At 34.2% G+C, this 14,615-nt stretch overlaps 5 protein-coding genes across 5 annotated transcripts; 3 read left to right on the forward strand and 2 right to left on the reverse strand.

Annotated features, from left to right (window-relative positions):
• Positions 1-784: 784 nt before the first annotated feature.
• LOC119615200 (adenylate kinase 8) lies at positions 785-1,904 on the forward strand. Its single transcript, XM_037971275.1, has 4 exons — positions 785-932; positions 993-1,233; positions 1,297-1,652; positions 1,704-1,904. Exons 1-4 carry the CDS (start codon positions 837-839, stop codon positions 1,872-1,874), a joined length of 864 nt encoding a protein of 287 aa, XP_037827203.1. The 5' UTR covers positions 785-836; the 3' UTR covers positions 1,875-1,904.
• Positions 1,885-3,797, reverse strand: LOC119615198 (CXXC-type zinc finger protein 1-like). The gene is made up of 3 exons (XM_037971273.1): positions 3,670-3,797; positions 3,485-3,606; positions 1,885-3,425 (listed from the first exon to the last, which is right to left on the reverse strand). The coding sequence occupies exons 1-3, from the start codon at positions 3,697-3,699 to the stop codon at positions 1,991-1,993; spliced, it is 1,587 nt and encodes a 528-aa protein (XP_037827201.1). The 5' UTR covers positions 3,700-3,797; the 3' UTR covers positions 1,885-1,990.
• A 135-nt stretch (positions 3,798-3,932) lies between these two features.
• Positions 3,933-7,067, forward strand: LOC119615199 (E3 ubiquitin-protein ligase RMND5A). Its single transcript, XM_037971274.1, has 3 exons — positions 3,933-4,467; positions 4,527-5,308; positions 6,591-7,067. The coding sequence occupies exons 1-3, from the start codon at positions 4,221-4,223 to the stop codon at positions 6,861-6,863; spliced, it is 1,302 nt and encodes a 433-aa protein (XP_037827202.1). The 5' UTR covers positions 3,933-4,220; the 3' UTR covers positions 6,864-7,067.
• On the reverse strand, positions 7,060-11,803 carry LOC119615201 (DNA-directed RNA polymerase III subunit RPC1-like). Its single transcript, XM_037971277.1, has 7 exons — positions 11,786-11,803; positions 10,741-11,158; positions 10,515-10,672; positions 10,176-10,453; positions 7,961-8,488; positions 7,384-7,891; positions 7,060-7,321 (listed from the first exon to the last, which is right to left on the reverse strand). Exons 1-7 carry the CDS (start codon positions 11,801-11,803, stop codon positions 7,127-7,129), a joined length of 2,103 nt encoding a protein of 700 aa, XP_037827205.1. The 3' UTR covers positions 7,060-7,126.
• Positions 11,804-11,873: 70 nt separating this feature from the next.
• LOC119615202 (chymotrypsin-like protease CTRL-1) lies at positions 11,874-12,878 on the forward strand. Its single transcript, XM_037971278.1, has 2 exons — positions 11,874-12,016; positions 12,071-12,878. Exons 1-2 carry the CDS (start codon positions 11,933-11,935, stop codon positions 12,815-12,817), a joined length of 831 nt encoding a protein of 276 aa, XP_037827206.1. The 5' UTR covers positions 11,874-11,932; the 3' UTR covers positions 12,818-12,878.
• The last annotated feature ends 1,737 nt before the right edge of the window (positions 12,879-14,615 follow it).

The raw sequence follows: 14,615 nt of genomic DNA on the forward strand, positions 1-14,615 counted from the left end.
ATACAAGCTATGTCCGTCTGTCTGTCTGTCGCAATTTTCAAGATAATTCGATGAATTTTGAAAAGTATCCTTTTTTTTGTCCCAAGGACCATGTCTACTGAATGGTTCAATCGGTCCATTATTTGGCCGAGCCACCATATCTCCAACCAATCTCCCTAATAAAATTTATGAGGATAGGCCCATATAAACCCCCTGCCACATGTTTAACATTATCACTGGTGTATATATTTTTACATGTTATGTTTTTTTTTTCTTAATCAAAAATAAATATGTTCAGTTGAGAAAAATGATTTTCTTTTTAAAACTATAAAATATGGTAAACCTGACTATTTGCAGAATAAATTTAACTTTGCTATTTCAAATAGAACACATTCTTTAATATGTCCAGCACATGTTTCATTATTTATGACGAGATCATTTCGAGTTAACATAGCGCGCTTATGGAATACTGTTATTCCTTACCAGGAACGTAAATTCTCACATTCATTATATGCATTTAAAAATATTTTTTTGTCGAATTCATAACTAACCCTGAGCCTATTTTTAATGATATTCCACTATGTAAATGTATATTGTACAGCCATTTCCCCTAAGTTTTTATAAAATATTTAATTGGTATAACTCATTTGTTGCAAAAAATCTTTTATATAACCTTATTGCATTTCGCTCCTATTATGTTTTACTGTCATTTTTAGGCTAATAATATTATCTTTATTTTCACCAATTTATAGAATCCTAATCAGTGTGTGCAAAACTTCAAGTCTAACTATTAAAAATAATAAAACATTGGAGTTAAAAATATTTTTAAATTGTAAAGACAAAAATTAGCATTACGAATGACACTTTTAAATAAAAACGGATTGAATTTAACTGAATTCGCTGCCGAAACGATGGTGTACTTCGAAAGGCACAAATTAATCGAAATTACTAAAGTAACCAAAAAAGATTTTCGAAATTTCCTTCAGTTTGAAAATACCGTTTAAATTTTTCAGAAAATTTTAGTAGAATGTGCTTTAATAAGACCTCAGGATGTTCAAGTGTGGATTGGTAAAAATATTAAACGTATAGCCAATGAAATATATCAGGATTGTTTAAATCAAGGCAAAAATGGCGTTATAAAATCCCTACATCTTTCCACAAATTATCTCTATCGCATTATGATATTTGGTAGACCCGGTTCGGGAAGAAAAACTCAAGCTTATAATTTAGTTTCTAAATATAATTTGGTGTTAAGTTGGTTTATTATATTGTTTAAAAGTCTGCTTATAGTAATAATCGTTTTTTCTTAAAAAAAAGTTGATGCTGAAAAGTTAATATATCAACATTTAAGAGGAGATGATGATCGTCCTTATGATACGCTAGATCGTGAGCTGCAAAGAGCTTTTTATTATAATAATTGTGCAGCCAAATCGAAAGCTCTACTTAATATTATAGCCCGGCGTATTTTGGAAAGAGATTGTTTAGGTCGTGGTTGGATTTTGCTCAATTTCCCACATACTTTGCAAGATTTTATAGATATTTTGGAAAACTTTAAACTACCACCTAATAAATTGGTTTATTTGAAATGTCCTGAAACGCTCTGTATGCGTAGACTGATGAATATGCCCAATTTGGGTAAACCTAGCCACACTTGCTCATACTATGAACAAGAGGTAATTAATGTTTAGTTCTCTAACAAAAAATCTAAATAATTTTATCTTTAGATGCGTTTCTTTAACAAGTATGAAGAGCAAATTATAGATTATTTATTGAAACGTCATGAAACGATATTTGTGGATGCACAAGCATCTTCTGAGCAAGTTAAAATGTATCTGATGGGCTCTATCATGCAAACTCCTTATTTAATGGGCTTTAAGCGTATCACAAGAGATTAATGTAACTGAATATAAATATTTTTCTTAATTCATTTTATGGGCATTTATTAAAAATTTTATTATATTTACTTAACACTTTTACACAAATGTTAATGTTTTTTAAGACAAAACCTTTTCTACATTAACTGCTTCTGTTGTTGAGCTGCAGCCAATTGCTGCTGCTGTTGGCGGCATAATTCTTCCATTACCTCATGATTATAAGTGGAATGTAACATTAAACCCAATACCCCAGCTCTGGAAGCCATTTGATGCCTTATTTGCCTCTCCTGCTCCAAAAGCTCATCCATTTTTAACCATTGTCGAACACGCTCTAAATCAATTTCAGCTCTACGTATCTTTTCCCAAACATAATGTTTATAACAACTTTTTTTGGGAGCCCGACAAAACTCCCCGGTAGGCGTAAAAACGTCAGAGACCAAAGGACAGCCACAAACATCAGTGTCACTAACTTTGGGATCTTTACAGTGTTCAGGACACAGTACCTTCAAACGTTTACAGTATGTCTTACTGGCTGGATTATAGAAATCACAAAACATGGATTGTCCTTCAATGCGAGTCTTGAAAATACTGCCAAATGAAGCTTGTGATTCATATTTGTTGAAGCACTTTTCCATATGCTTAATGGCGGTACGTGAGTGAATCTCATGACCACAGGTAATACAATACATAGACTGTTCATCTTCTATATCATTGTGTTCTTGGAAGTTGGGATCTAAAGAAGAGTGTTTGGCTCTTTCCACAATCATATCAAGTTCCTGATGCCTTTTATCTAGTTCAGCTAAAGCAAAACGTACCATAGCCTGTTTTGATCTTATTTGGTCTAGTTGTTTTTTATTTTCCTCCTCCGCACGACAACGTGTAAGATTCCATTCTTGTACTCGTTGTGGCAGAACCTGAAATATACGTGCAGTCGCCAAGCGCAGACCACACTCATCACTACAGTACTTGGATTGGGGACGAGAATTGTTTCTACAGCCGGGACCATAACATTGGCGTAAGCCTTCTAGTTCGGGATTGATAAAAGGTTCAGGAGTCAAGGATCTTTTCCTTTTGCGTTGACGATCTTTCACGGGTTTTTCCTTTTTCTTAGTGGGTCTTGTAGGTTGAGCAGCTGGCGGCTGCTGTTGTGGCACGACTTGAGGGGCTATTTGTGCCGACATCTGAGCCTGAAGTTGCACCAAACAAACACGTCTTTCACAGCGCGGCTTATGACCCACACGTATTCGACAGGCCTCACAGTTATTACAATTGGGTGTGCGACAGCCCTCACAAGTACCACAACGGTTAACTTTAGTGCTTATTTTAACGGGCACTTCAGCGACAACATTGGCGCTAAGATCTTTGGACTTTTTGCGCTTTTCCGCTTCTATAGGCATAACAGCACCCATAGGATTAGCTGTTTTCTCCACGGGCACTACACGAAATACCGTTTGCAAAGTGGGATCATCTTCCTTACACTTTTGACAATAATAATGTTTAATATGTTTTGCCTCCTTTTCGGTAATATTGATGCAATCACCATGATACCATTCCTCGCAGCCATCACAACCACTTGAAAGAAATTTTATAGAAATTTTAGATATTTGGGAGAGTAATTTGAAAAAACCTACATCATAAATCTGGAACAGTCCGAGGTACGGCAAATACAGTACGCCTGGCCATCTTGCTTCATGATGGTGGCAATTTTCGACTTGCGCTCCGGCAAATCAAATTCCTTGGCTATTTCTTCTTTCTGTAATGAGTAAATGGTTGTTTACTAATTGGCGTTGTGTTGTCTTTAAAGTAAATTATTTACCGATTTCTTATTTTTCCTTTTTTCACTCATTTTGTGTAGGATTCCTTAGGATTTCTTATTGGTTTTGCCACAAATATAGTCGAGAAAAAAAAAAAAACAATGTTTTTGTCTTCTTCTTTTTGAAGTCAAATGAAGTGTAATATTGCCACTTAGTTTTTCGTTAAATTTCGCGGTTTTCTTTTTTATTTGATATGGTATGATTTTATCATTAAAATTGATAATGCAGAGTTGTATTTTTATAGTAGTGAAAGTAAGAAGTGGAAAATGAACAGAATTGTTTATTTTCCTTTATTTCTTTGTTATTATCGTTCTTTTTCCAAATAAAAAAAAAGAAAAAGTGCATATCAAGCATAACAAAAACAAGTCCATTGTGTTGAAAAAATTTTCAGTCTTGTTTAAAAAATAAAAACAAATTGTAATTTATTGCTACCAAAATAAAACAAATCATTAAAAACAACACGGAAAAACAACAAAAGCAGAGTAAGGAAAGAAAATCGTAATATTACAAACTAAAAAGCGTAACAAAAATTTGACCCATTAAAATCACGATAATGGCCTCGTCTGAATTGGAGCCTATAATAGCCGTGGAAAAGGAATTGGATCGTGTTATTAGTAAATTTACCGAAATACAAGAAAATGCTGCTGCAGAAATCAATGATGTGGCCGCTTTACTGGAGGAACTAATGCAAGTGTTGGGCAAGGCGGAACAGGAAATGACGGGTACCATTAATACCGGCACCCAAGTGGATACCGATGATCCCATGGCCGATGAGGCTGACATGCAAGTTGAAATGGAACGTAAGTTAAAAGCGAAATATCTTTAAAAATTATGTTTAAACCTTAAAAAAACAATACAGCTTCGCCTCCTCGTTTGACGGACAGTCAAATAGCTATTATTACCGAGGCCTTGCAAAAGACCAATGAAAAGCTTCAACGTTTGTCCAGTGAACATCGTGATTTACATGGTGCCGTGTCCAAGGTGGGCAAAGTTATAGACCGTAACTTTGTTTCCGACTTTACCGCCACCACACGCACCGATGCTCTGCAGGATGAGGAAAATATGATGCTATTAAACAAAGTAATAGCTAAACATTATTGCCGCCAGGGCATGGATGATGTTGCTCAACTTTTGATCAAAGAGTCAAAAATGCCCGCCGATATGGCTCAAGAGGTTTTCGATTCCGAGCGTAGTTTTGCAGAAATCTATCGCATTTGGAAGGCCATACAACAACGTGACCTTAAGCCGGCCTTAGAATGGACTTCCCGCTATTCAAATGAATTGCTGGCAAAGAATTCTTCGTTGGAGTTTAAATTGCATCGTTTGGCATTTTTGCAAATTATTTCAAAGGGAATATCGGCTCAGGCTGAAGCTATTGCTTATGCTCGTAATAATTTCCATAAATTTATTGGCACCTTCGATCATGAAATACCCAATCTAATGGGTTGTTTCATCTATCTACCTTCGGGCATTGAAAATTCACCTTATAAAAACCTTATATCAAATGAGACTTGGACCGAGGCATCGTATGTTTTTCTCAAGGATGCTTGTCATACGTTGGGCATTAGTAAGAATTCGGCTTTGTCTGTGGTTATAAATGCGGGATGTACAGCTTTGCCGGCATTGTTGAATATCAAACAGGTGAGTTGGAGTAAAAGATTTAAAATTTTTAAAGACAGTTTTTTCTAAAGTGGAAACAGTGGATTTAGTTTGTACTATAGTTTAGTCTATATTGAAAAAAGTCCACACTACAGTCTTGTCTATAGTCTGGACTATAGTCAGAGCTATAATATAGTCTATTGTCTGGACTACAGTCTAGTCTGGACTGTATTCTAGTCTATAGTAGTTTATTCTATATTATGAACTATTGTCTGAACTATAGTTTATTCTATAGTCCGGACTATAGTCTATGGTCTGGACTATAGACTGGACTATTCTATAGTCTGGAATATAGTCTGGACTATAATATAGTCTATAGTCTGGACTATAGTCCACACTATATTCTAGTCTATAGTCTAGATTATATTCTAGTCTATAGTCTGGACTACAGTATAGTCTATAGTATGGACTATAGTATAGTCTATAGTCTGGACTATAGTCTGGTCTATAGTATGGACTATAGTATAGTCTATAGTCTGCACTAGTCTGGTCTATAGTCTGCACTATAGCCTTGCCTATAGTTTGGATTATAATATAGTCTATAGTCTGAACTAGTCTATGGTCTGGACTATAGACTGGACTATTCTATAGTCTGGAATATAGTCTGGACTATAATATAGTCTATAGTCTGGACTATAGTCCACACTATATTCTAGTCTATAGTCTGGACTATATTCTAGTCTATAGTCTGGACTATAGTATAGTCTATAGTATGGACTATAGTATAGTCTATAGTATGGACTATAGTATAGTCTATAGTCTGGACTATAGTATAGTCTATAGTCTGGACTATAGTCTGGTCTATAGTATGGACTATAGTATAGTCTATAGTCTGCACTAGTCTGGTCTATAGTCTGCACTATAGCCTAGTCTATAGTCTGCACTATAGCCTAGTCTATAGTCTGCACTATAGCGTAGTCTATAGTCTGGACTATAGCCTTGCCTATAGTTTGGTCTATAATATAGTCTATAGTCTGAACTATAATCTTGCCTATAGTCTGAACTATAATCTAGTCTATAGTCTGGACTATAATTGTTTATAATCTACTCCATGGATTAGTTTAGTTTATAGTCTATAGTGTTCATTATAGTCTAGTCTATGGTCTGGGCCGTATCCTAGTTTATAGTCTAGACTTTTGTCTAGTGTATAGTCTGGATTACAATCTATTATTTCCACTATAGTTTAATCTGTATCTCAAACTATAGTTTGAACATTTGCCTAGTCTATAGCGCAGTATATATTTTAATATTTTTGTCCTTTTAGGTCATGCAATCGCGTCAAGTTTTAAATATTTGGAGTGGCCGTGATGAGCTACCCATAGAAATCGATTTAGATCCAGAATATCGTTATCACTCCATATTTGCTTGTCCAATTTTAAGGCAACAGTCTACAGAAGATAATCCTCCCAAAAAACTAGCCTGTGGTCATGTGATTTCCAATGATGCTCTACACAAACTAAGCAATGGTCATATATTAAAATGTCCCTATTGCCCCGTAGAGCAGACAGCCGATGAGGCTGTAAGGATTTATTTTTAAAACAATAAAAGGTTTGAAAAACCCGGGATGGTTAGAACAAGTTTTAAATGTTATAAATGAGATTAAAAATGTGTTAAAAGGGACTTTTGAAAGTAGTGGAACATGAAACCATAAACATTTATTTATAAAAATTCAAACAAAGAATATTTAAAAAAAATAAAGCCAATTTTAAAAATATATGTATATTAAACACACATTTAAAAACATTTGTTTATTTTTATTTCTGTTTAATAAAAACTTAACTTAAGAAAACAAATTTAAATTTAGGCCGCCACCGAAGAAAATATCGGTGCCTCAATTTCCGGTAATTCAGTGTCCTCATGATTGTGTATCAATTTAAAGAGACCTGTGCCTATAGCAGCAGGCATACCCAAAATAATGCGTTCCGAAACACCATCCACCGCATCCGTTTGACCAAAATAGGCAGCATCGAATAAATGATCTGAAGTTTTTTCAAACTGAAGGAAAAGAAAACAAAATTATGAGAATTTAACAAAACTTATATAATATTCAAACTTACCGAAGCCAAATTGAAAACACTTTCACGCATTTTAGCCAAACCATGACGTGTTATACCCAACACTTCGCCACGAGAAGTCATTTGACTAGCCAGTAACATAATATGTCTCTGATCCACACTCATACCATGACCCTCCATAACATCGGTAATTTCTGTCATAATGGTGGTTCGTGCCGCCTCAATACCCAGTGTATTGTATACTTCCCAAATATTATTACTTTTAGTCTTAGTGCCCACCACACCATAGGTGGCCATAACATCTCTAAGGCCGGCACCTTCTATACACAATTTATAGGTGGCAGGCAGGCGGGAATCATCAATGGCTATAACAGCTCGCGAAATATGAGGCAAACCGGCTACGACCACATTTTGTATGGCAGAAGAGAGACGTTGCAGTTCCGCGTTTAAGGCAGCACCATGTTTGGAACTGTCTATACGCACTATTATAATGGAGGAACCCATTATATCCACCAACGCCGGTTTAATGCGTAATTTTGAAGTGCATATACTAAAAAGACAAAAAGTTAAGAAAATCAGCAAAAATCTCTTTTTCCAAAAATTTTCAAAGAAAACTTACGAATATCTTATAGTTTCCGCATTAATTTCCAAGCCCAAAACTTTAATACGATTCAAATCTAAACGCACCACCAAATAACAATCATCCGGCTTGTAAACCTCCTCTATATAAGAGGAAATCTCTCCCAAAGTTGTTTTCTCTATGCGTGACTTTACTTTGCGGGCATATTCCATACTTGTATTATTAACAATTTCTGCTGTTATTACCGGTGTAGATATGGTTTTAGTTGCATTGATAATTTCCACAATACGTGGCACACCCTGTGTAATGTTCATGGAAGCTACACCAGCAAAATGGAAAGTTTTCAGTGTCATCTGAGTGCCGGGCTCACCAATACTTTGAGCCGCTACAGCACCCACTGCTGTACCGGGTTCAGTGACAGCTCTATTGTATTTATCATTGACCCAACGCATAAAGGTGCGTATTTGTCCTTCGGAAAGACGTTCGATTTCATGTCCCAATTTCGGATGTTGACGGTATTTTTCCTGAACTTTGGTGATTTTTTCGGCCACTTTTTCGATGAAGTTGCTAAAATTGAAAAAATTATACTACATAGTCTATAGTATAGACCAGACTATAGTCCAGACCAGACTATAGACTAGACAATAGTCCAGTCTAAAATAAACTATAGTTCAGTACTATAAACTAGATAATAGGCTAGAGTACAGTCCAGACTACAGACTAGACTACAGAACAAACTATAGTTTTGACTATAGACTAGACTAGACTATAGACTAGACTATAGACTAGACTATATACTAGACTATAGACTAGACTATAGACTAGACTATAGACTAGACTATAGACTAGACTATAGACTAGACTATAGACTAGACTATAGACTAGACTATAGACTAGACTATAGACTAGACTATAGACTAGACTATAGACTAGACTATAGACTAGACTATAGACTAGACTATAGACTAGACTATAGACTAGACTATAGACTAGACTATAGACTAGACTATAGACTAGACTATAGACTAGACTATAGACTAGACTATAGACTAGACTATAGACTAGACTATATACTAGACTATAGACTAGACTATGGACTAGCCTATAGACTAGCCTATAGACTAGACTATAGACTAGACTATAGACTAGACTATAGACTAGACTATAGACTAGACTATAGATTGGCTATAGACTAGACTATAGACTAGACTATAGACTAGACTATAGACTAGACTATAGACTAGACTATAGACTATAGACTAGACTATAGACTAGACTGTAGACTAGACTATAGATTAGACTATAGACTAGACTATAGACTAGACTATAGACTAGACTATAGACTAGACTATAGACTAGACTATAGACTAGACTATAGACTAGACTATAGACTAGACTATAGACTAGACTATAGACTAGACTATAGACTAGACTATAGACTAGACTATAGACTAGACTATAGACTAGACAATAGACTAGAATATAGACTAGACTATAGACTAGACTATAGACTAGACTATAGACTAGACTATAGACTAGACTATAGAGTAGACTATAGACTAGACTATAGACTAGACTATAGACTAGACTATAGACTAGACTATAGACTAGACTATAGACTAGACTATAGGCTAGACTATAGACTAGACTATAGACTAGACTATAGACTAGACTATAGACTAGACTATAGACTAGACTATAGACTAGACTATAGACTAGACTATAGACTAGACTATAGACTATAGACTAGACTATAGACTAGACTATAGACTAGACTATAGACTAGACTATAGACTAGACTATAGACCAGACTATAGACTAGACTATAGACTAGACTATAATCCAGACTATCGACTAGACTATAATTTAGACTATAGATTATACTATAGTCCAGACTATAGACTATATTATATTCTAGACTATAGACTAGACTACCGTCTAGATTATAGACTAGACTATAGTTCAGACTGTAGAATAGACTATATTCCAGACTGTAGACTGAACCATTATCCAGACTACAGACCCAGTATTATATGCTACATATAGACTATACTTCATATACTACACATAGAGCATACTATAATCTATAGACTATACATAGTACTGTAGACTAAACTATAATCCACACCGTAGACTAGAATATAGACTAAGCTATTGTACATATATAGTCCATGCTTTATATTAGACTATAGTCCAGACTATAGACTAAAACTTGTAGTCTTGCAAATTTTCAATATTTTATCCAACAACTTACACCACTTCATTTTGGAAATCTTTACGACTCATTGTGAACTCTTCCTCCTTTAAAATTTCTTGGGTTTTATTAACAATATCAGAGGCCGGTATAGGTTCTTCTTCGCGGAAGGGATGTACAGCTCTTAAATGATTCAATTGTCTAACCATATCAACGGGTTTGTTTTTAACCTCCATAAAGACCGGGTCTAAACCATCACCACCGTAAATAAGTTCAACAATTTCACCAATAGCGTTGCGCACAGAGCCATCATAGTGGACCACCAAATCTTCCAAGCACTAAATTGAATCAAAACAAAATAATACAAGGAAATAATAAATGAAAATTTACATTTATTACCTTAACCAAACGTCTTTGCAAATAGCCAGTTTCTGCGGTTTTAACAGCAGTATCTACTAGACCTTCTCTGCCGGCCATGGTGTGGAAAAAGAATTCGGTGGGTGTTAAACCCGAAAAGAAACTATTTTGCACGAAACCTCTGGCGGCGGGTATGGCGGCTGTAAGATTTGTTTAAATTGTAATAAAAAAAATCAAAATCTTGTTTAATATATTCCAAAAAACCTACAAAACTTCTCAAAATGTGGTAGAGCACGATTTTCAAAACCATTCGGTACACGTTTGCCATTAATAGCCTGTTGTCCTACACAAGCAATCATTTGGGATATATTAATATTGGAACCTTTTGAGCCGGATAAAGCCATTATTAAAGCACTATTTGTCGGATGTAATTCACGGAAACATACTTTCGCTGCCTGTTCACGTATAGTGGATAGTTCACGCAACATAACAGCTTCCAAAGTCTGTTCAGGCGTACAACCCGGTTGACATTGTAGGGTGCCCTTTTTCATTTCCAAAATATATTCATCACATTTGGCATAACCTTTTTCCAAAAGTTTTTGTTTTTCCTCTAACAAACGGGCACTGGGTGTTACATCACTAATGCCAAAAGAGAAACCACGATTTTGTATGAAATATGAAGCGATCTAAAAAAGGAATAGAGAAGACGAATAAGTTTATTAATTTAATTAACTAGTTTTTTTTTTAGTTTAAAAATAATAACGAATTATGTTATATACTACTCTACTCTATAGCTAGACTACAAGTACGGTACGTTCAGTCTATAGTCTGGATTATAGACTACCGACCAGAATATACTTTAGCCTATTGTCTGACCTAGAGTTTAGTCTATTATAGTCTGGTCAATAGTCTGGGCTATAGTTTAGTCTATAGTTTAGACTCTATTCTCAAGTATAGTTTAGACTGCAGTTTCAACTATAGTATAGTCTATAATCTGTACTATAGTTTAGTCTATAGTCTGAACTATAGTTTAGTTTATAGTTTGGAATAACTTAACTATTGTTAAGTCTATAAATTAGAATAAATTCTAAACTATTTTTTAGTCTATAGTTTGGTATACAGTCTGGACTATAAATTAGTCTATAGTCAACACTATACACTAAACTATAGTCCAGGCTATGTACTATCTACATATATACCAGACCAAAGACTAATATATACCATAAAACTTATATAATTCTGGTAAAAGTTTAAATTTTCACTAAATATGAAAATTTCCATTCATAATTTTTTAAAATTGATTTGTTCAGTACTTGATAAAAATACACCATGAAATTCTATTTTATGGAATAGATACCTTAACAAATTTTAAAAATTATTTTAAATAGTCAATAAAAGTTAATAGTTTTTACAACAAATCCCCAGTCCATACCGAAATATTAGACTAACAATTGTTTCGAATGAAGTCTTTTTTAAATTCAAAAAATCGAGTGGGAATATTATTGTTTTTATCTATGTTATACATAATTCATGCACAAACATCGGTAAGCTTTTAAAATGAAAAACTTCAAGGAAAATTATAAAATATTATGTTTCAGAGTGAACGAATTATATCCGGCTCAAAGGCAGCTTTAGGACAATTTCCTTGGCATGTTCTTATAAAATTAAACGCTAAACATCCTGTGTGGTCAGGGGGTTCTCTTATTTCTGAAAATTGGGTTTTAATAGCTGCACATTGTATTAGTAATGTCGGAGAACTTTTTCTGGTATTCGGTACTATAGACCGCGATCATTACGAGAATGGTATAAATATGACCTCTTCAAAATTTTTCATTCATCCTGAATATAACAGTGCTATTCCAAATAATGATATTGGACTCATTAAACTACCTTCTCCAATAATCTTTACCAAGAACATACAACCCATTGCTTTGGTAACTGCGGCAGAGGCTGCAGAACAAAAGGATTTTGTGGGCGCTAAAGCTATAATTACTGGATTTGGTCAAGAAACTGATGATATTGGCAGTGAATCTAATGTATTATTATGGGCTCAATTAGAAGTTATCAGTAACGATCGTTGTCTAGGATTATATAAGAATCCAGACGCTATAGTAAATTCAACATTGTGTGCGATTGGTTGGAATGATACCAATAAATCGCCTTGCAGTGGTGATTCTGGTGGTCCATTAATTTGGAAGAACAAAGCTAATAATTTTGTACAAATTGGTATTGATTCGTTTGTTGCTCGTTCGATAGGTTGTATGCTTAAATTTCCTGCGGGTTTTACTAGAGTATCTTCGTTTTTAAGTTATATTCGAAATATTACCGGTTTAAATTATGAATAATTTAAACACAGATTAGCAATAATTTCTACATATATCAATTAAAAGTTTAAGAAGCAACTGTTGTATTGAAATTATATTTTAATTAATTGTTATGGTGCTAGACAGACTATGAGGCCCGATCTTTATGAAATTTGGCTTAGGCGTGCCGCTTTTTATCGATATACAGGTATATTTAACATAATTATGAGCTCAGAAGCCCATTTCGGGGGGCTCTGTTGTATGGGGGCTAGGTGAAATAATGGACCGAATTTAACCATAGGCTTAGTCCATATGCCCAAAAAGCGTGTGTGCCAAATTTCATCCAATTATCTTGAAAATTGCGACCTGTACCTTGCGCACAAGGTTTACATGGCCAGCCAGACGGACGGACATAGCTTATTCGTCTCAGAAAACGATGAATATTTTTGTGTGTTACAAACAGCAGAACAAACCCAATATACCCTCCCCACTAAACTGGTGCAAGGTATAAATAGTCCAATTGGTTTCAAAAGTTTTTACAAACCTTCATTTCGTTGGCCTCTGTTATTAAATTAAACACAATTAATTTATTTTTTTAAGATTTTTTTTTATTGAGTTATTAATTATTTTTATTAAATAATAATTTAAAGGATATTTATATATTTTTTAAGTACTTGAATTTAAAATGTGGGGTTGAAATTTAGTTTGTTTTACTATATACTAGACTATAGACTAGGCTATAAACTAGGCTACTGAGTACATTATAGACTAGACTATACTACTGAGTATATTATAGACTAGACCATGGACTATACTATAAAATTGACTATTAACTAGATTATAGACTACACTATTGACTAGAAAATACTATAAACTTGACTATTAACTTGACTATTATAGACTACACTATAGACTAGACCAGGGGTCGGCAAACTTTTGAGTCGGAAGAGCCAAAATTTGCAGTTTACAAAAGATAGGTTTTAAAAGAGCCACAAATTTTTAGTTTATTAAAACTTTACAAATACTTTATGAATTCACTTTAAAAACATATTTTTTTTTTAAATTCTGACAATTCTGCAAGGAATCTTTTTTATAGTTTTTTGACCACAAATACTTTTTGAATTTTTATGGGTCATTCGAATGTATTTTTTAAACACATGTTATATAAAGATATAAAGGTTTATCACGAAAATTGATGACACAACTTCCGGAATACAGTAAAATGTCATAAATATATTAATTAGGAAGCAATCGTGATCAAATTTGGCACAAGTTTTAAATTTGGCACAAGTTATGCACACAGAAATTATACTGTGATGTATGGCGGACATCGGGCCATAATTGACCCAACCCCAATATAAGGTCCCTTTCAGAAAATGACTCTAACGATAATAATTGACTTAACAGTAGCAGTATAACGACGAAATTCGACATAAACAAGAACAAAAATCTCTTTACCAAATTTGGTGACGATCGCCTCATAATTGATCCATCCCCCTATATTAGGTGCCCTTTAGAAAATGACCCTATCGCTCTTAAGTGACTTAATAATAGCAGTATAGCGACGAAATTGGAAACAAACAAGTTTTATAAGAACAAAATTTCTCGACCAAATTTGAAAAGGATCGAAAAATAATTGACCAATTCCTTTATATAAGGTCTTCTTCAGTAAAAGACTCTAACGATCATATCTGATTCAATAATATCAGTATAGCGACGCAATTCGACACTAACAAGTATTATAGGAACAAAAATCTCTCTCCAAAATTTTATAATTATCAGTTCATTGTTGACCATACCGCCATATAAATTCCTCTTCAGGAAATGACTTTAACGTTCA

The sequence above is a fragment of the Lucilia sericata genome, unplaced genomic scaffold (genome assembly GCF_015586225.1).
Source record: "Lucilia sericata isolate MDLA Ls3-8-SP2 unplaced genomic scaffold, ASM1558622v1 Contig004429F_arrow, whole genome shotgun sequence".
In the NCBI taxonomy this organism is placed as follows: domain Eukaryota; kingdom Metazoa; phylum Arthropoda; class Insecta; order Diptera; family Calliphoridae; genus Lucilia; species Lucilia sericata.

Coding starts and splice junctions, on each gene's coding strand:
- LOC119615198 (XM_037971273.1), bottom strand. CDS start 3,699: ATGAGTGAAAAAAGGAAAAATAAGAAATCG. Junction 3,607..3,669: donor AAAGGAAAAATAAGAAATCG/GTAAATAATTTA, acceptor TACTCATTACAG/AAAGAAGAAATAGCCAAGGA. Junction 3,426..3,484: donor GACTGTTCCAGATTTATGAT/GTAGGTTTTTTC, acceptor ATTTCTTTCAAG/TGGTTGTGATGGCTGCGAGG.
- LOC119615202 (XM_037971278.1), top strand. CDS start 11,933: ATGAAGTCTTTTTTAAATTCAAAAAATCGAGTGGGAATATTATTGTTT. Junction 12,017..12,070: donor TAATTCATGCACAAACATCG/GTAAGCTTTTAA, acceptor ATTATGTTTCAG/AGTGAACGAATTATATCCGG.
- LOC119615199 (XM_037971274.1), top strand. CDS start 4,221: ATGGCCTCGTCTGAATTGGAGCCTATAATAGCCGTGGAAAAGGAATTG. Junction 4,468..4,526: donor CATGCAAGTTGAAATGGAAC/GTAAGTTAAAAG, acceptor AAAACAATACAG/CTTCGCCTCCTCGTTTGACG. Junction 5,309..6,590: donor CATTGTTGAATATCAAACAG/GTGAGTTGGAGT, acceptor TTGTCCTTTTAG/GTCATGCAATCGCGTCAAGT.
- LOC119615201 (XM_037971277.1), bottom strand. Junction 10,454..10,514: donor TGCAAAGACGTTTGGTTAAG/GTAATAAATGTA, acceptor GATTCAATTTAG/TGCTTGGAAGATTTGGTGGT. Junction 7,892..7,960: donor GCGGAAACTATAAGATATTC/GTAAGTTTTCTT, acceptor TTGTCTTTTTAG/TATATGCACTTCAAAATTAC.
- LOC119615200 (XM_037971275.1), top strand. CDS start 837: ATGACACTTTTAAATAAAAACGGATTGAATTTAACTGAATTCGCTGCC. Junction 1,234..1,296: donor TAAATATAATTTGGTGTTAA/GTTGGTTTATTA, acceptor CTTAAAAAAAAG/TTGATGCTGAAAAGTTAATA. Junction 1,653..1,703: donor GCTCATACTATGAACAAGAG/GTAATTAATGTT, acceptor TTTTATCTTTAG/ATGCGTTTCTTTAACAAGTA.